Raw genomic sequence first — 20254 nt, 5'->3', positions numbered from 1 at the left:
AGCAGCAGATGCATGTGTTGAAAGTCTATCCGAGTTGCTCAGCAACCAAGAGAAAGCATTTCAGAGAGCAAGGGGCTAATTGGACAAATGAATTAATTAGACATTTCCGGAGTCGTAGCTATAAATGACAATAGGCTTGGGTGGCCGGTTTTTTTTGCTAGTGAAAGTGTCTTCCCATCCCTACCCGATCTTTGGTCCCGCAAATCTGAAGAGCTGGGGACGGTGGAGAGATGGGGAGCCATGTAACTAGGTGTCAGAGATACTGGGAGTGCAGGCAGTGAAGGGGACCCTGCCTTGGTGGAGAAGTTGAACTGAATGACCTTCAAGGTCTCTTTCAACTCTTAACATTTGATTGGTTTTGCACTGCAGGGTAGGGAGGACAAGAAAGGAGTAAGTCCCCCTCTCTGGCAGCCTGAAGGTAACTTAATAACCTGCTTTCCCCCACCATCTGTGGGGTTTCCCTTTGCTGTATTTAAAGCAAGCAGCTTCCCATGAAAGCAGATAGATGGCAGTTGTTAGGGAGTTTGTGTGGGAAATAAGATGTTTTGTTGGTGGTTGCTTTTTTCCCTTGCTCTGCTTTGCTTCCCCCGTTGGCTTCCTTTAATTACAGCAGAACCCCACTGGTTGCTCTAATGATGGAGAGGACCGCTACTGTGAAGATCATGGTGGAGAGGAGAGAGCAGGCAAGAGCCACTGCTGATGGAAAGGGAACAGGCAGAGGGAGAGGAAGGCAGCCAGCATCTGCCGAGCTGGAAGGAGAGGCAGCAGGGTGGGCTTCTGCTCCCAGTTGCAATTTGCTGGGTGTCCCTGAGTAAGTTGCCTCACCCCTCTGAGTCTTTGTTTCTCCTCTTCCAAAGTAGGGAGAATGAGTTTGCCAATGTTTTGAGAATGATTGACACCACTGCTAGTGACATGTTCCCCCTTGCTCAAAATTACTAACAGCTACCCATTGCCAACAAAATAAAACACAAGTTAGCCTGTTGGTCGTACAATGCCTCTGTAACCCGGCCACATCTAATCTCTGCCTCTCCCAGTTCCCAGACACACCTGGTTTCTCCTCCCCTGTGCCCTTTATTCAACCTGCTCCTTGTCTAGAAACACCAAAACTCAAGTGTGATCCTGGCAATCCAAACTCTCTTGCTCAGGGTTTCCTCACCTGTAAAATAGGGTTAATAACAAACCCAATTCCTAAAGGTGCAAAGAGGGGAAATGCAAAGCTCCCATGGTGGTACTGGCACACAGCAGGCCTTCAGTAGATGTGACACCCCGTCCCCAGAGGCTTCACTGTGGTTCCAATGTCAGGGTGAATCTCCATCCTTCTCTCTGCACATACTTCTCTCAGGTCTCAAGTTCCCAAAACACCAAGTCTGAATGGCTCTTCATTCAGCTTCTATCCCAGCACTGAGGCACAATCAAGTATCTGTCCCCATGTTAAAGATCACTCCTCACAGGGGGACATGGGCAGGACAGGTGCCTAAACTATAAGGGTGTAGCTCCTCCTTCATGGCTCTTCATGACCACAATAATACTGAACATAGGAAATACCATCTCAAGTGAGGACCATGTTTGTTGCAGACCTCAGCTATCCAGGAGCCATCTCATCCCCAAGTCCAGGGGACCTCTGATCCAGGAAGAATGGGGAAAAGAGATGGAACCGAAGAAGGCAGAAGAGAAGGAAGAACTGGAAGTGCCCATACTTGCTCAGACACTGAAGAAGTGAAGCCAAATGTCTACAGAACAGAGCTGTGGGCAGTCACATGGCCAAGAGCTTCAGAATCCCACAGCAATGACTGCAAACAACTTCATCTACGGATAGAGCAGCTCTGCTTAGAAGCTTAGAGGTATGCACATCGGTGGCCTGCCCACTATTTTCTCTCCTTATCTCAGCTCCTGAACAGGCCTTGCTCACCAGACATGCTTCCTTCAACATCCCTCAATCGGCTCCTGTAAACTGACTGGGCTGAAGCAGTGGCTCATCCAGGAACCTGAGTTGTTTTGTTGTTGTTGTTTTTCTGCTGCCTATGTTCAGTTACAGGTTGTAACGATGATGTTTCATACAATATAATCAACTCTGCCCCACCCATACCATTGCCTAAAAAATTCATAAGTGCACAAGAAAGGAAGGAAAACACAAAACAAAACCAGAAGGGGGGAAAAGGCAATCTTGAAATGAATTCGACTGCAGAAGCTTATGTTCCGGCAGGCACAGTAGATATTAATAATTCAACAAAATATTACAGTAATTACTATACTTTGCAAAATCACAACAGTGCACTTTAGCACAACTCCTACCAATCTCCCTGCAACTGCCATTAATAAATAAAACACAATTCCCTATATTAAATTTGTTGTTTAAAAGCTAAATATTTTATCAGAACTAATATATTTTAAATAATCAGTCAAGACCAAGGAAATCCCTGTCCCTGCATTTCTCCCCCCTTTTAAGTGAAATTCCATCTTCCCAGTTAGAGCAAAAATTGACTTCAACTCTCACAAGAAAATACTGAGTATTAGGGCTTGAAGGCCCCTATTGAGAGACCTGAGGACCACTCAGCTTCAGTGCTCAGCAGGAATCCGATTAGGCTGCAGGGGAGAAAAAGTGAGAGGGGAAAAAGAGGGGAGGATTAATTCCTTTAGACCACAGATCTGATCTACCTCATTCAGAAAAAGCAGCCATGAATTGTAAGGAGAAGGGAGTGGCAGGCAATCACCAAAGGGACACACTGAGGATAACCCTGAGTTTGTATATATGGTTAATGACCTTGAAACAGAGATGAGCCTCGCTTTACACAGTAATTACATTCCCCCCAAATATGCTACACCCCATCTCTCAAGTTCTGTTGGTTTCACCTACTATCTCAGTTAGCTTTTGCTGCAAAAATGCTACAGAATCATCAACCCAAATCTCAATCAGTTCTGATTCTCACAATCATCACTTATTCTCACAAAGATTCAGGGCATCCAGGGGAGCTGGCTGATCACAGCTGGGCTCAGCTGGGTGGCTGTACCACTCCCAGCTGGGCTGAGCTGATCTGGGCTGGGCTTGCCTGGGAATGGCTATACACTCTTTGTCTCTTATCCTCCCCTGGAAACCAGTGGGCTAGCCTGGGCACGTTTTTCTCTTGTCCACTATAGAGGTGCAACACAGACTACGAAACACACAATGCCTCTGGATCACTAAGCTTACAACTGACAGTGTCCCTTTTGCCTCGTCTCCTGTTAAAGCAAACTGCACTGCCAAACACAAAGTTAGCCAGTGGAGAAGACTCCTGCTCACCCAGAGAAGGCACTGCACAGGCCCAGTATGCAGGAGATTGCAGCAAGGAGTGGAGAACGGGGCCACATGGGATCAGCTACAGCCCTTGCCAAGTAATCCCTCAGTGGGCTCCTTCCCGCCCACACCCACTTCCACCACCCAAGCCATCACCCTTTCCAGCTTCAGTATCAGTCCAGCCTCCCAGCCTCCATCCTTCTCTCCCTCCAACCCACAGGGCGGCCTTGGTGATTTTTTTTTTTATGTAAATTTATCACTCTCTTACTTTGAACCTTTTTACAACTTACCCCTTTGCCCATTAGGGCAAAGAACAAACCCATAAGCCCTGCTTGGTCCTACCTGTACCTGCCTGGCTGGCTGCACCTTTCAGTCCCCAGCCCCCACACTGTCCTTCTTTCTATCCCCTTCAGAGACTTTGCTCCCTCCTGCCACTGAAGTCTAGAACGCTCTGCTCTCTCCACTTCACCCAACAGGCACATCTTTTGGGATCTCAGTGCACCTGCTGCTTCCTCTATGCCTTCCCTAAGTTAGATGGCCCTTGTGCAATCTCTGACAGTATCAAGGACCTCTCCTCCAGTAGGACCTCAGACACCAGCAGCACTGGTCACACAGAAGGCACTCCACAAACACATGTCTAGTATTGAGTACTGGCGTAGTTATAAATAAAAACAAATAACTAAAAGTATCTGACTATCTTTAATATAAAATTCAGCCAGAAAACCTTTAACAAATGTCATTGACAGATTGTTCGATTTCACCCCCCCACAACATATCGCAGATTTTGTTTCAACCTGGATTGAATGCTTCCGGGTTTCTTAAAGGAATGCACCTCACCCATTTGAACATCACAGGCTTCCCAGGTCAGGCACCCGCTTTCCTCACCCTCATCAGTCCCTGAGCAGGAAGGGAGACACACATAATCCAAAAATAGTAAATGGTACAAAACCAGCAAATCCAAGTAATTCACACATTCAAGGGAATTTTTTTTTTTAAAACCCGGATTCCTATGTCCATGGAGCCAGTATGAGAGCAAAGTAAGATTTTAGACAAGCTGAGAATGTTTTTTCCTGATGTATCTCCTAAGTTCTAGGTTTCTCTGTGATTTATCCTCCAAGCCAGAATCTTTTGAGAGTTAAAAGAAATCTATGTGTATTACATGGGGACAACAGATACAAACAAGGACATTCCCATGTACTCTGTGAAGATGACGACTGAGGATGTAACACACAAAAATGCAAAACCCACCCAACAGAGGAAGGGACGCCAAGAAACAGAAGCACAAAGCCAGGAGTGAAATAAATGGAAATCTCAAGAGGACAGAAGGGAAACAGACCTAGAAAGAAAGAAATCCGTAAAATTAGAATATCAACTAAAAAAGTCTTGAGTACTATGGTAAAAAGGCAGATGCTTCCTCTGCCTGTATAGAAAATAAGACAAGTAGAAACACAAAATTAAACAAAAAGCACTATGAGAAAGTTATAGCCCAAACCAAACTGGCAGAATTCTCAATAATTACCAGAGCACAGGATAAGCTATTTGACCTCAAAGGTCAGAACGTGTGTTGTCAAGTGTCCTGGGTTTAGTGGTACAGGTAACATCTATTTCCAATCACAGGACTAGATTTTGTTGCAGATAATAAAAACAACCACACTATTGTTAATATTTTTATTGCTTTTCATTCAACTATGGTTGAAATTCAATTTATTTCCTAAATATGTTTTAAAAGAGCATGTATTTTAGGCTGTCTTGCTCTGTCCTCTACAAAGCTGTCCAATATGTTTCCCAGGCATAAAACTGTAAGCTTTGGGATGTCCAGAGGCATCATATGGTTTTTCATATATGCTGCAATACCAGGCACATAGGAGGTACTCCCCAAATAAGTCGCATTATCTGAAAGGAATAAGGCAAAAACAATCAATACAGGTCAAGTTCTGGAACAAAATCTTTTTAAACATCAAATTCCACTCCCATCTGGGAATTTTATTATATTAGATGTGACTTGAAATAAATTGTACACCATGCCTGGAATAAGAAGTTGGGGCTTTTAATACCACTTCATGTGTGTTAACAGAAGTTTTTCATGTGTACTGAGAGAAGGCAAAAGAAGACAGGTGGTACATGTGGTCTCGAATCTGTCACCGAGGGAACCTCCAGCTCCTTAAGGAATAAAGGAGAGATCAAGTCAACGAACAAACACCTTGAGTTCATATCATCCCTGTTATTTTCAAAATGTTTCCAGGTGCACCATTTCATTATTTAACTGTGATACAAAGGGAGCAAATAGGATTGTCCCAAATTCACACATGCATAAATAACTAACCTGATATCATATCAAGTTTGTGATGAGATGGACTTGCATGAACCTAGACAACTCTTTCTTCTTAGAGATAGGGAAACTAAATCCCAGAAAATCCAAATAACTTAATTAGCACTGCCCTAAGCCAATGAATTATTGAATGAATCAGTTTATTTTTCCCCAAAACAACCAGTGTAATAACTTTATTTTTTCAGGCCAGAAAAATGTTCACTAAACTGTCACAAAGAAATAATGTGCATCCATTTGAACTAATATATATATATATATATATATATATATATATATATATATCTCCCATGCATCCTAATCTTGCACCAAAGACAGTGTAGTGATACATTATTTTTAAGTAATACTGGCATAATTTTTTTAAAAAACTTTATATAATAGATGGGTCCATTTGTTTGCAAATATATATATATATATATATATATATATATATATATATATATATATATATATAAAACAACTATGTGGTAAAATATGGCATCCTAAAATTCATGTGAAAATTCAAGGGATTCAGAATGTCCAGAGCATTCTTTAAAAAGAAAAACAAATTTGGAGAATTCACACTTCCCAATTTCAAAAGCTACAACAAAGCTACCACAAAGCTAAAAGACAGACATACAGATATGTGGGAGAGAACTGACAGTCTGGAAATAAACTGATATTTGTGATCCATTGATTTTTACAAGGATGCCAAAATAGTTCAATGGGGGAAGAATCTGTGTTTTAAACAAACAGGCAGAGATAGTGGGACATCCACATGCAGAAGAATGACACTAGAACCATCCAACCTCACATCATATACAAAAATTAATTCAAAGTCGACCAAAGACCTAAAGGGAAGAACTAAAACTATAAATCTCTTACAAAGAAATCATGCATGAATCTTATGACGTTGAATTAGGCAAGAGTTTCTTAACTATGACACCAAAAGCAAAAGCAACAACAAAAAACAGATAAACTTGGCTTCCCCAAAATTAAAACCTTTTGAACTTTAAAGGACACCATCAAAAAAAATGGATCAGTTTTTTTAAGGAATGAAAATACATCTACTTAAGGTAAGAAAACACCTATACATGCTGGAAATAAGTATTTTCCAATTTTTTTCATCACAATTCCAGATCTTCTTCTCACTAATAATGTACCCAAAATAACACACACTTGCAACTCTTCCTCATTTCTTTTCCATCTTCTCTACCTGGAAGGGTCTTCATTTCCTTACACCTAAGAAACAGTTAACTTGCTGAAGACATTTCATGTAAACCAAGAACACAGCTCAAGAAATTCCCAATCCCAGAACCAATATTCTTTCCAACATAATATGATGCCCCTCAAGGATGTTATCTTAGACCCATTTCCTTCTCCATTCCTAGTATTTACTATGGCAAGGCCCACAACAGGTTTTTAATATAATATTACAAAGGACTGAGGATATAGCTCAGTGGCAGAGTACTTGCCCGGCATGCAAGAGGCCCTGGGTTCCATGCCCAGCATCAAAAGAAAAGAGAGAGAGAGAAATTCCTGACTTGGTGTGATGGATAACTGGGTCATAGGGCACCCAGATATTTGGTTGAACATTCTTCTGTCTGTGTCTGTGTGTTTCTGGATAACATTTGAGCCAGTAGACTAAACAAAGTAGAATGCCCTCCCCAATATAGATGGGCCTCATCCAATCCTTTGAAGATTCAAATGGAATAAAAGTTTAAGTAAGAAAGAATCATTTCTGTCTGCCTCAATGTCATTAAGCTGGGATATTCATCTTCTCCTGCCCCTGGACTAGGACCCAGTCTATAATTTACACCATTGTCTCTCCTGCTCCTCAGATCTTCTGACTCAGACTAGAATTATACTATGGGTTCTCTTTGGACTCCAGCTTGCCAACTACAGATCCTTGGTTTCTTAGTTACCATAATTGCATGAGCCAATCTCTTAGAGTAATCTATACCTACACACTATTGGTTCTTTTTCTCTAGAGAAACCAAACCAATACACTTGGAAATAACTAAGGATCTTAGTTGAGGTTCCTTCAGGAGCATACCCTGAAACAAAGATTAGCATTTACATAGTTTATATGGGGAGTCCATGGAAATACTCACAGGGAAGTGGAAAAATGAAATAGGGACAGAAGGCAGACATAAAAGCAAGCAAATTACCATGGTAAGCAAATGGGTCTTAATCTCAGACACAATTTTGAAGACCAACCTCAGGTTCTGTTCACTCCAAAGGACAAGGGAGCTGGATACTTATCCACCAACTTCCCTCAGTCATTGATAAGTGGCTTCTCCCTTCTCTTTGAAAGGCACTGACTCTTCCAACCTGTGTCTTGTATAATCAAGTCAGCACATGGAGAAATGAAAAGTGTTTGGGAAATGGGCAGAGTGCCTAGAGGTCTGCTAGGAAAGAAGACATCCCAGCCTACCCCATCTCCCATCTGAGCACTCATATCCCCACGCAATAGTCTACTGTGCTAGTTAGACCCTTTATGTGTATCATTTCTGAAATTCACAACAATCTTACAAGTATTATTCAGTATTATTCTCATTTTGTAGGCAATGAAACTACGTTGTAGAGACTTGTTCAAGGTCATTGCTGTTCACGGGAACTTCTCATAAGAAAAAAAGACACTTTGGAGTTTTCAAAAATTTTCCAATAAAAAGTTTGCTTTCCAATTTTAAGCAAAAAAAAAAAAAAAAAAGATGCAATGTTGAAGGCATCACAATACCTAGCTCCAAATTATACTATAGAGATAGAGTAACAAAAATTGCATAGGACTGGCATAAAAAAAAAAACATAGACTGATGATACAAGAACAGAAAACACAGAAACAAACCCTCACATCTACAGTCATCTGATCTTTGACAAAGATGTCAACAATGTACACTGGAAAAAAAAGACAGTCTTTTTAACAAACACTGCTGGGAAAACTGGTTATCCATATGTAGAAGAATGAAACCAAACCCTTATCTCTCACCCTGTACAAAAGTCAACTCAAAATAGATCAAAGACCTAGGAATTATCCCCAAAACTATGCAACTCCTGGAATAAAACATAGGGTCAACACTCCAATACATAGGTACAGGCAATAACTTTCTCTTTAGGAAAAGCTCAGGAAGTAATGCCAAGAGTTAATAAACAGGATGGCATCAAATTAAAAAGCTTCTGCACAGCAAAAGGAACAATTAGGAATGTAAAGAGAGAACCTATAATATGGGAGAAACTCTTTGCTAGCCACTCTTCTGAAAGAGTATTAATATCTAAAATGCATTTTAAAAAACTCAAAAAACCTAACACCAATAAACCCATTAATAAATGGGCAAATGAATTAAAGAAACTTCTCAAAACAAGAAATAAAAACAGCCAACAAATATATGAAAAATTGTTCACCATCATTAGCAATTAGGGAAATGCAAGTCAAAAATTACACTGAGATTTCATCTCACACCAGTCAGAATGGTAGTCATCAAGAATGCAAATAATAACAAACACTGGAAAGGATGTAGAGAAAAAGGAACACTTCTACACTGTTGTAAATCAGTACAACCACTATGGAAATCAGTATGGAGGTTCTTAAAGGCCAGGCATGGAACCACCATATGACCCAGCTATAGCACTCTCGGGCATTTACCTAAAGAATTAAAGTCAACATACTAGAGTGCTACATGCATATCCATGTTTATAGCAGCACAATTCACAACAGCCAAACCACAGAACCAGACTAGGTATCCATCACTGGAAGAAAGGATAAAGAAAATGTGTTATATATACACAATGGAGTTTTATTCAGCCATAAAGAAAAATAAAGTTATGTCATTCATAGAAAACTAGATGGAACTTGAGACCATTATGTTAGGCAAAATAAGCCAAACTCAGAAAGTCAATGGTAGTACATTTTTCTCACATATGGAAGCTAGAAAGGAAAAAGAAAAAGAAAGGTGTGGGAGATCAGTAGAGGAAAGGGACAAGGGGGTGGGAGGCAGGGAAGAGGGGAAGGGCTAGAAGTGAATGATACTGGCCAAATTATATTGTTACATTGTGTGCATGTATGAATATGTAATAATAAATCCTATCATTATGTACAACTATAACTCATCAATAAAAAATGTGAAGACAAAAATAATTAAAAGTGGGGGGGGGCGGAGTTTGCTTTCCAGCCTGGCTAGTGCTAAAAGCAACACCTGAGATGAGCAACTCTTTCATTCATTTCTAAGGATCCTCCCCCTTTCCACCATCATCCTAAAAACAAGCTTCTCTATATCCCCAATTTCAGGGACTCAAAACTCTTAGTGCAGACAGGTTCCCCTACCTATCTAATCAATTAATTTGTTTTGTTTTTCTGGTGCTGGGGATTGAACCCAGGGCCTTGTACATGTGAGGCAAGCACTCTCCCAAATGAGCTATATCCCCAGCCCCAAACATTTTTATTTATTTTAGTTTTAGACGGACATGATAACTCTATTTTACTTATTTGTTTTTATGTGGTGCTGAGGATCAAATCCAGTGTCTCACATATGTAAGGCAAACGCTCTACCAACTGAGCTAGAACCCCAGCCCCTGAGGTCCGACTTTTAAAGAATAGGCTCATTTCTCATGCAGTGTAATCTTTAACCTGGTTCTAACCATCCAGATGAGAAACTGCCAAGCTCACCATAGAGGTGAGAGGACCAGGTCAGACATGTGGGACCTAAGAAATGAAGAATGAAACACCTGTGATGTTTCAGTGGGTACAGACCCTAGGGACAGCTGGAGCAGACCAGACCTTCTGATCCACAAAACATTCTTCACCCCTACAGTGTTAGGCACTTAAGAAAGTACGTATCCCATTCAACTGAATAGACTTCTATTGACCAACCACCAAACAAGAGAATGACGGGGGCATAAAAAAAGAATATGCAGAAGAGACAGAGGAACCAGCTGCACGTGATTTCTAGACGAATCTATTTGTAGGATATTAGTTCAGTCATTCATAGGTTGAATATCCCATCGCTGACTGGATGTAACTTGTACAATCTTTTTTTCTGCAGGAAGAGGAAGATTAGTCAACCCAGGCCTGATCCGCCCTCTTACCAACCAATCATTCATCGCCGAGTTGCCAAACAGCCCTCCACACAATGCATTTACAAGTTACTTTTTCTCATTTTCTCTCCTTTGGAACAATTCCTGGAACATTTTTTTTCATGATTTCATCCTATTTATTTTCCCGTCTTTCCCAAGGCAACACTCCCTCTAGTGTCTGTGTATTCATCTCAGGTTCCATTCTTGGTGCACAGGGTGAAGGCCAAAAGGGAACCAAGCCTGAAACTCGGTGGGCGTAGGAGTAGATCACTGCAAAATAATTTGGCCACTGTGATCCTTCTGAGAAAGAGGCTGCAGATATGCTGCAGAGTTCCAGTCACGGATATTTACTATTCACACCAGACACAAACACACAGCTAGGAGCTCGGGGAAGAAAAACAGCATCAAGGTCCATCCCATGACTTTGATGAAGGTTGAGTCCTGGGTACTGTGGGCTCTGCTTGCCTGGCCCCCAGTCATTCACTTGTAGATCTCTTCACTGTCCATCTCAGCACTACACAAAAGACAGACTCCCCTGACTGTGAACAGGGACCATGGGGATGTGTGAAATCAGCATCCTGATGATGTGTGGGTACCAAAATGGCCTTGACATCAGCTCACTGGGCAACTTTGGGCATGTAGCTCCTTCCTCTGCTGCAATATTTGAAAATAAAGAGAAGGCCCCTTCCAGATGTAAAAATAATAACTAAACCAACATACAAATTGGGCACTTCTTTTAAATACTATACAGTGTATAATCTCATTTAATCCTCACAGCTACCCAAGATAGGAGGTACTGTTATCATCACCCCTTTTTACAGATGAAAAGATAGCAAAGAGAGAGTAAAAACATGCTCAGTGTCACACAGCTACTCAGAGATAGAGGGAGGATTTGAATCCAGGCCTCTGGCTTCAGACTCCACTGTCCTATTTAGTATGTGACCTTGTTCCATGTTCTCTGTCTATCCATTCTCAATAAATCCTGAACAGAACAGCATTCAGGATGTAAACCCTCTGCAAGTAAGAATTCACCCCTGCCATATATCCTGTCATACTATAAACCCATGCTCAATAATCCCACAATCCAAAGCCTAATAGGGTGCTTGCTTATCCTACATAATTCTATTTCTAGTTTTCCCCTTAAATAAGGTTTTCTCCAGAGTGTGCCAAGTAACAGGCCCCTACTTAGCCATGGTACAGTTGTATTGACCAACATCCCTGAATAGTCAGTCCCTCTGTGCTCTCAGTCCCTCCCATCTCAGTCAAGAAGGAATGGTTTCCTCTGCTCCCTAACACAGACAATAGCAGAAATCTATCACGCAATCCTGAAGTTCTTAGACTCCATTACCTTTTACAAATTTACTATAGCACATTTATTAGTGTACCATAGAGAACAATGTTTCCATAAATAATTAAACTACACTGATCAAAATAAATAAGGAAAATGTTCTTGGTCATGTAACCCGACTTGATTTCCTCAGTAATTCAAATAATCAGGTGATTTACAGAGGTCCCCATCAACAACGGTTAGCAAGACAGAGCTCACCCAACATTAAGGAGCTTGCTATTTATTGCCTGGAGTCACTGTGGTGGGTTGGATGGGTGGCTATGGGGCTCAACCCTGGAACAGGAGGAAGGAAGCTACTCCTAAGCCACTCTGGCTAGCCTTATGTACACCCATCCTGAGTCTTAATCTACTCTACCTGTAACTGGGCAGCACCCTACATGACAGAGTTAAAGAATATGAACCCTCTTGGAAGGAAAATGCTGTTAAGGAGAAAATAGGTATGAACAGGAGAGGGCTATTCTGAGAGAAAAGAGCAGCTGGGGTTCGGCTGTGGGGTGGCATGTTACTGCCTGAGCCTCACAGCCCTCCTCTATGCTGATGGTTTGATGAAGGCAACTCCCCAATGCACTTCCAGCCCCGACAATATGAGTCTGAGGCCCACAGTGTCTCCCACAGTGATCTCCTCTCCTCGGAGCTCACAGCCTCAAACGATCACTTGACAATTAACCACATATCACCCCATGGCATCTGTCTTGTTGTCATGTGTTATTTAACTTTACAGAAGAGCAGCCTCACATTCAAAGCACATTAGAAGCACCTGAGGCAAACACTGTCGTTTTCTTGTTTGTCTCCCCTCCATCACAACCTGCAGCCCCAGAACAACGCCACATACACAGGAAACGCCAGCCCAAAGGCTATCTTATGAGTATCCATCTGATCTCTGACATGCATGAGAAGAAGCCAGGATCACTGCCTAGTCCTTATGTCTATCCTCCTGTTTAGTGGGATAAGGGTCTCTCTGAATCTTATGAATCTTATGTTAAAATAATAAACCAGGTGCATAAATTCAATGCTATTAAGAGATAGTGTTAAACTATTTGCCACCTAAGGCAGAAATGATCTCCCCTTCCCTCCCCTGCTCCACAGCTAAGGCAGGTCCTGCTGCCCAGGCTAGTGCAGTGTTCCTGAGCCAGGTCTCCCTCTCTGGGCCTCACTCCACAGGGTATCCATGAGAAGAGCAGAGGCCACATGGGGGGGGTGCTCATTTAAATATTTCATCCCTTGCCCTCAAAGTACTAAATAATATGGGATTAAAGTTACCAAATAGTAAACTAAAAATGACCAGACTTGTGTTACCATCTGTAAATTCCACAAACGACTAGAGAAATAAATGCTTCTCGGGAAGGTTTCATAGAGGCCTGTGTTGGAGACGTGAACAGAGCTGTGAGTACTGGGTGCATCTTGATGGAGGAGGAAGGATGTCTCAACTGGAGGAGACTCAGGAGCAAAGGCCTGGAGACAAGCAGGGGCTCGAGACAACAAAGAGGCTGCCCTGGTGACAGTGGAGGACTGGATCAAGTGGAGGACCAGATCCAAAGCTGGAGAAGCAAACCCAGGACACATAAAATGAAAGGCCCTGAATGCAAGGACAAAGGACTCTGGATTTGAATTCAGGAAGCCATAGGCCCTCAAGCCAAAATGCAGACATCCCTGATGAAATATTTCTCATCACAGTAGCTATCAAGTGATGAAATCACCAATATCCCAAGCAACGACTTCCAATTCCTTTGTAGCCTCTGTGCTCCACGAAACAGGACTGTCACTCGTTCACGCACCTAGACAAACATTACTAAGTACCAGACCTCTCTCCCAACCATCAACACACCAGGGGGATAAACATGGTTAGCCTAATTCCATTCATCCCACAGAGCCAGTTCTGCTTACCAAAGGTGGCCTACTAGGCACTCATATTCTGTAAATTTTCTAGCTCCTCCACCACAAGACCTCTTTTCTCCCAAACCTGCTGCAGAATCATCCTTTGGCATTTTCTCCCTGAAAAGGTAGTGTCTCAAGCCAGTTGAGAACCCAAGGAACGCAGAAAGCAGGAAACCAACAGGAGGTCAAGCCACAGACCTCAAATGACTTGCCCATGTGCACCTCACCTTGGATGAGCCACCAGCCTTCAGAAAGACCTGCTCTCCCATGTCTCCCACCTCTGCTCCTCATGGGATGATTCAGGGCCCACAGATCATCCTGTTCCAGAACTCCCCCAGTGACAACAACAGATTTACAGAGCCTAAGGCAAGAGCCTCCCAAGACTTCTTCCCACTGGAGCCCCAACCCCCCTTCCCTTAAACCCTATGCAACAGGAGAAGCCACTTCCCAGTGTTCCAACCACTGCATTTCTGCAATCATTAAATCAGGCCTCCCAATTAAGGAGTTTGCAACTTCTGCTCACCTTGGAAATCACTGCAGGATCTGAGAAGCAAATCAGAGCCTGTAAGCCAGCCGTCAGAGGAAACACAGAGCAGACAAATAATCTCATCCAGCCCCCCCTTTCCTCACCATCCCCTGGCTGACAGTGACCAGGAGCAATTAGTGCTGTTATGTCCCAGTGCATTTCCCAGCTACATCTCAACTGAGATGGCTCTCCTTGTAATATTAATTAAAAACAGATTTTTTTTTTGGCAAACCCCTGAAGAATGGCTTCTGTGGCAGGCTTCTTTATTAAGCCTCTGAGAAGGCAAAATGCATTAAGAAATTGTGACACAGGGGACTGTGAGTTGGGATGAGAAAGGCTGGGTGAGCCAGCCAAAAGCTATTTGAAAAATCTGTTTGGGAGCCACGATCAGATGCTTTAGTGAGTGAAATACAATTAATCTGACCAAATCTGTCACTATTTTGCACATTAGAAGTAAATATTTTAGAATACAGTTCAGCTACATTAGTTAAGGGTAGGAAATCTTGCCCTGGGGAATCTGAGTACTACACCTCCTAGCACATTCTGGAAAGGTGATCTGGCAAAGACCTGGAATGATGAGCATCTCCCCATTTCTCCCCACTGAGATACAATGTTGGGCACATTTATTCAAAACTACCTGGTAAGTCATTCCAAGCAGGCACACTGCAGGGACAGCAGCCTGCAAATTGCCGTCACTGAGAGTGAGTGGCTGGAAAGAAATGGAACCCATTCTCACCTCAGCACCAGGAATGAGGGACCCCCATCAAGGGGTCCACCCAAGAAGGAGAGGGCTCTCCAGAGCAATTGGCCATCTCACTGAAAAAGCAGGGAGGCTTCTTCCTTCATTGGAAGGGAAAGGACAGAATAATGTGTTTTTCTGTTCCTCTGTAAGCCACAGGGACTGTGCTCCCCCTGGGTGTTTGTGAAACACTCTCTAACCCATTAATCACCAGGATCCCAGCTGGAGACGAATGGTAAGAAAGAACAACAACAGCAAATCACTCCTCCAGAGTAAAGGTTCCAAGGCCAAGTCCACTCATCTCCCTCCACCTGGAACATCTAGCAGAGTGACATGGTCAGAGGTGGGACCCAGACTCCCTCCCCTTCCTGCTTCCTTCACCTCCAGCCTGCTGGGGACCTCCTCCTTTGTTCATCAAGCCATGCCACTCCAATCATGGGACCAAAGCAAACACCTGCTCCAAGCCTCGGAGGAGGTTCTCCTCCTGCCTCTAAGGTCCTGGGGTGGGTGCTGCATTAGTTAAGGGTAGGAGATCTTGCCCTTAACTCTGTGGTGGGGTGAAGGCCCTTCTCTATGTCCAGCTCCACATCATGGCTGTAAACTACCAGAGTGGAATTCAATTTTCAGTTATATGAGTGACTAAAAACTCTCCCCATAGGGGGACTCTTGTGAAGTAACAAAGTTTGTCAAAGGCACCTGGGAGAAAAGCAGGAAAGCCCTAATTGTCCTAAAACTGAAACTGCTGTCCTTCCTGAAGGAGGACACACTTAACACCCCAGAAGCCAGAGGGAAAGATGGAATCATCTCTCCAAGCCAAAAGAGCCTGCTAGACCCCAAGGTCTCTGCCTTGTGACATCTCCTTCCATCCTGAAACAATGAAGGAATTCCTGAGGCTTCCTCATCCCCACAGCGACTCTTTTCTTCCCAGGGAACCCACCTGGGGAATGGTTTCCCAGCTTTTCTCACAGAGGGTGTTTCCTCAGAGTGTCTCAAAGACAATTTCCCCTTCTTCTTAAACAGCATCACAGACCTGATAATCAAGGACACCTTTCTCTCTGGTACTGCCAGCAAAATGTGGTCAGAAAAGGCAGGCACAACATAGGGGATAATCATGTGGTTCCCTCTCCAGACTGGGGAGGGGACAGGATGGGCCCTGTGCTCACCTGGGCTGCCTTGCCTTTGCTGGGGTGGTGAAGTAGCCAAAAGCACAACCAATAAAGTCTCCAGGGGCTGCTCATGATGGCTTAAATCTCATCACTGTTACTAAGGCCTTCCAAACCCAACGGTCCACTGCCTAGACCCTTTGGCCCTGTTTGATTTCCCTAGGGGCAAAGGCCAGGCTGCCCCTGGCTTCCTTTGCTGCTCAATTGCCCCTAGGATAGGCAGAGAAGGCCATGCACATTTAACTATTTGCAAGAAGCATTTTCTCTCTAAAGTCTCATCTCCCGAGGCTTTGTCAGCACTCAAAAAATGAACCTTTAAAGCAGAAACATATGAAAACTCTATAGGCAGAATGAATTTATATTGTCTAAATATGGCAGTAATAAAGCCTCAGATATGCCAGGACATGGCCCCCTCTTCCTAGGATACATTTACTTCCATGCAGCCTACCCATCTTCCTCACCTAGTTAAAATGTGAACACACAATTCTTAATTACCAAACTAAAATGAAGTTAAGATTACAAGCCCTGCTGTTAGAGAATTCTCTCTCCACCTTCCCTACCTCTCACTTCCTCCCCCTTCTCCTTTTCTCTTTCTCTCCCCTTCCCTCTTTAACTCTCTCCCTCTCTTTCCCTTTTTCCCTCTAACACTCACACATACGTCCTCAGAGGACTGGGAAATCTTCAATCACCCAGCCCAGCACAAGCACACCTTGCTCAACCAGAAAGCCCAGAACTGTCCAGCAGGAGGCTTTGGGGTGTTCATCCAAAGTAGATGAAACCAGCTACCGAGCTGCCCTGAACTGGACTCCACTTGTTCTTGGAACCCAGCATCTGGTATAGAGGCTGGGCTCCCTGCCCTGTGTTGGGCATCACTGAGAACCAGGAAATCTGCGCTGCTCTGCGGTACCCTGGCTTTCCTGTTACTCACTACCCATTCCTGTGACACCCACAAGCTCTGTTAAAATAAGGAGAATATTTCCCAAGAAAATCTTTTCACACGCCAGTCAAGACGGGAAATACAAACGGGGGAGATGGGCAGCTTTTCCATCAAGTGATTTCCCCAGAGCTGCTTGTACAGACATCCATCACCCCACGCCTGGAGTCCAGCTCTACCCCATGCCAAGTTCTCATCTGAACCGAGAATCAGACAAGAGCAAACGATTTGGATGGAGTGGGAAAGACTGTGAGATGAGTCCTTTGCCCTTCTTTGATTCGGCTCCCGGGCACCGGGTGGCAGTGAGGTGGGGAGAGCCCCTCGGGCAAGCGCTGCGGGCTGCTGCAGCTGCCCCGGCAGGCGATGCCCAGCACCGGAGCCCCAGTCCTGAGTGCAGGGGCCGCCAGAGTGGGCTCCACGGCGCCACCTCTCGGTACAGCAGCGTTCAGGGGACCTGGAGGGTGGAAAGGTGAACAGAAAGCAAAGGACCCAGCTGGACTCCGGGAGCAGGTCGCAGAGGTGAAAGCGAATCTTGTGCTAGGCCACTTGTGCGAGCTTGTGCAGGAGTGAGGGCGAGAGAGGTGGAGATTATGCTGATTTCTCTTCACGCTTTAAACTTTTTCTACTGCCTCTCCCATAGCCTTCCAGGGCAGTTGTCTGGGCTTTGAAGACGAAACTGGGTTTTCCTGAAGGCCAAGGATTGAGCTGACTTGGACAAGCCTCGCGCCTGGACCAGTAGCAGACCATGAGCCTAGAGCGAAGAGCAGCGACCCCAAAGCGAGCAGGAGTCTGGAAGTCCGAGCGGCATCAATCTCCCGGGTTCCCTTTCTCGTGATGGGTGCGGGCGGTTGGGTGTGGGGGAATTCGTTAGTCTATCCAGCCGCTTCTTCACATCAGCCCGTGTCCTCACCCACGAAGTCAAGCACCCCACAAACAGGAAAACTGACTCCAAGCGGAATATGGGAGAAAGTGACCACAGATCCCTGCCCTGCTCATCTTTAAGACACCCATTGCTCCTCTCCTCTCCTCTCCGGACGGCCCCAGTCCTAGGGTCTCCAGTAAACAAATGCACACACCATCTTACAACAAACTCCGCTAACCTGTTGGGGGCAGGACAAACCTTCTCTAGAAGTCCAGGTGCTCCCCCATTTGTATGGACCCCAGAGCAACTACCTACCCCTCGCTCCTGTCCCCCATTCCCCCATGCTGTCAGGAGACAGATTCGCCGCCAGGTGGGTACTCACACTGCTGTTGTGTCCGGACCAGTGCACCATTGCTTGATTGTGGGCCGAGTCCCCGGTCAGCGCGAAAGAAGTGCTAGGCAGTCGGAGCTCTTCAGCCGCTGATCCCCCAGTCCGAGGGGCCTTCACCTCCTCCCGGGAACCTTTAGCCAGAGGGCGGCTTCCTTTGGAACCTTCGGCAGAAGCCGTAGCCCGGGCGTCCCCGCGCTCCAGGGCGCTGGGGGGCTGTGCCCGGCGACTCCTCCTCGTGCCGCCAGGCTTGCCAGGAGCCGGGATGCCCTGGACCCACCGCGCGCCTTCAGGCGACGTACCCTCGGCTCCAACCTGCATCTCAATGCCCCGAGACTGGGGCGGCAGCTCTGGTCTGGACCGGCGCCCCAGCGCGGCGGGTCTCCGCGCCGTCGCCAGCTCCTCCGGCCACTGGTTCGCCACTGCCCGCGGCAACAGAGGAGGCAACGCCGGTGACCGAGAAGCCGTGAGGCGCCCGGGACCGCCCGTTGAGCCCCAAGTGATCTCGGCACCGGCCAGGACCCACGTTGACAGGAGTAGAAGCCCTGTCCGGGCGAGGGGCGCCCCTGGCCAGCCTGTGGGGCGCTCCGTGCGCGCCGCCTCCATCCCGCTGCGGCTACCGTGGCTCGGGCTGCCGAGTGTGTGGCGCCCGCCGAGGTGCGGGTCCGGCGCGGGGGGTGTGCGCGCGCCGGCGAGCGAGCGTGTCGGGGGAGTGGGGAGGGGGCGGCCGAGAAGGAGGTGGTTCAGGCTGGCGCGCCTCGCCGGTCCTCTGCACTCTTCTTCCCACCCCCAGCTCGCTTACTCGGTCTCTCGTCCAGAGGGGGACTCCAAATCCCAAGGAAAATTAATAAATGCTCCTTCAGTGCTTTTGTTGTTGTTAAAATAAGATCTCCTAAAATCGTTCCCCCTGAGCTCCTCCAGAAATTGTATAAAAATGAGTGTTCAAAGGTAATAAGAAAATCCTCTTTTTAAATATGAAAATCAAGCCGGATCCAGAGGGACTGGCAACGGATCCCAGTCCTCAGTCTCTGCGAAATCCAGCCTCCAACCTGCTCCGGGTGAAGAGTTGGGTGCCGCTTCTCGTCGCGTTTGGGGGTTTACTCTTCGGCCTGTTCCGGGAGCGGGAGATGGCGCACGGGGAGGTATAAGGGTCTCCGGGGAGGAGGAGGAGGAGTAAAGTGTTTTCAGCGCCAACTGTTCGCGTTTGATAGCTTAGGGGGAGCCCAGAGCCTCCGCGCAGGGAGGCAGCGCGCGGAAGCCAAGCGCGGGACGGACCCACGACTCTGCTCGCGGCTCCCCGCCCAGCGAGGCCTGCGCCCCCGCCCGGTGCGGGGGCGCGAGGAGTGCGTGCGTGCGCGTGCGTGAGCGCTGGAGGGCGGGAGTGAGGCTAGGGGTGCGCCGGGGCTGGCGGGAGGGCGCCGCAGGGTGGTGGGGTACCTGACTGGGCTGATTAGGGGGCCGGCTGGGTGAGCGGGGGCGCGCGGCTCCGTGCGTGCGCGTTTACACAAGCTTGGGTGCGTGTGTGAGCAGCAGGGCTGGGCTAGGGGTGCGCTCGAGCCGTGGGCGCTCGCGCATCACGCACGGGCTGTGTTTGCATTTCCAGGAGCCTGTGAGTCGTCAGAAAGGCAATGTCGGGAACAAGGCAGGCTGCTCTCGGCAGCCCCCTCTCCCTCGCGCCGGGGGCACCCACGGCCCCCAGTCGCCAGCAGATGTAACCTGATTAAGCTTCTTAGGGGGCTAGGAAGGAGAACCGGAAAGCGTCGGCAGCGGGGG

At 46.0% G+C, this 20254-nt stretch overlaps 1 protein-coding gene across 1 annotated transcript in view; it reads right to left on the bottom strand.

The window, feature by feature from the left end:
- Positions 1-19785, bottom strand: part of Sorcs3 (sortilin related VPS10 domain containing receptor 3) — a 606876-nt gene extending 587091 nt beyond the window's left edge. The window contains exon 1 of the mRNA XM_046450521.2: positions 18476-19785. Within this exon, the coding sequence (XP_046306477.1) occupies positions 18476-19087 (612 nt within the window). The 5' untranslated portion in view covers positions 19088-19785. The remainder of the gene's footprint in view (positions 1-18475) is intronic.
- Positions 19786-20254: the final 469 nt, after the last annotated feature.

This window comes from Marmota monax, unplaced genomic scaffold, assembly GCF_021218885.2.
Source record: "Marmota monax isolate L192 unplaced genomic scaffold, Marmota_monax_Labrador192_F-V1.1 WCK01_AAM20220418_F8-fsc00004, whole genome shotgun sequence".
Lineage (NCBI taxonomy): Eukaryota > Metazoa > Chordata > Mammalia > Rodentia > Sciuridae > Marmota > Marmota monax.
Note: the sequence above shows the minus strand (reverse complement) of the source record. Positions and strands in the feature narration are given on the sequence as shown.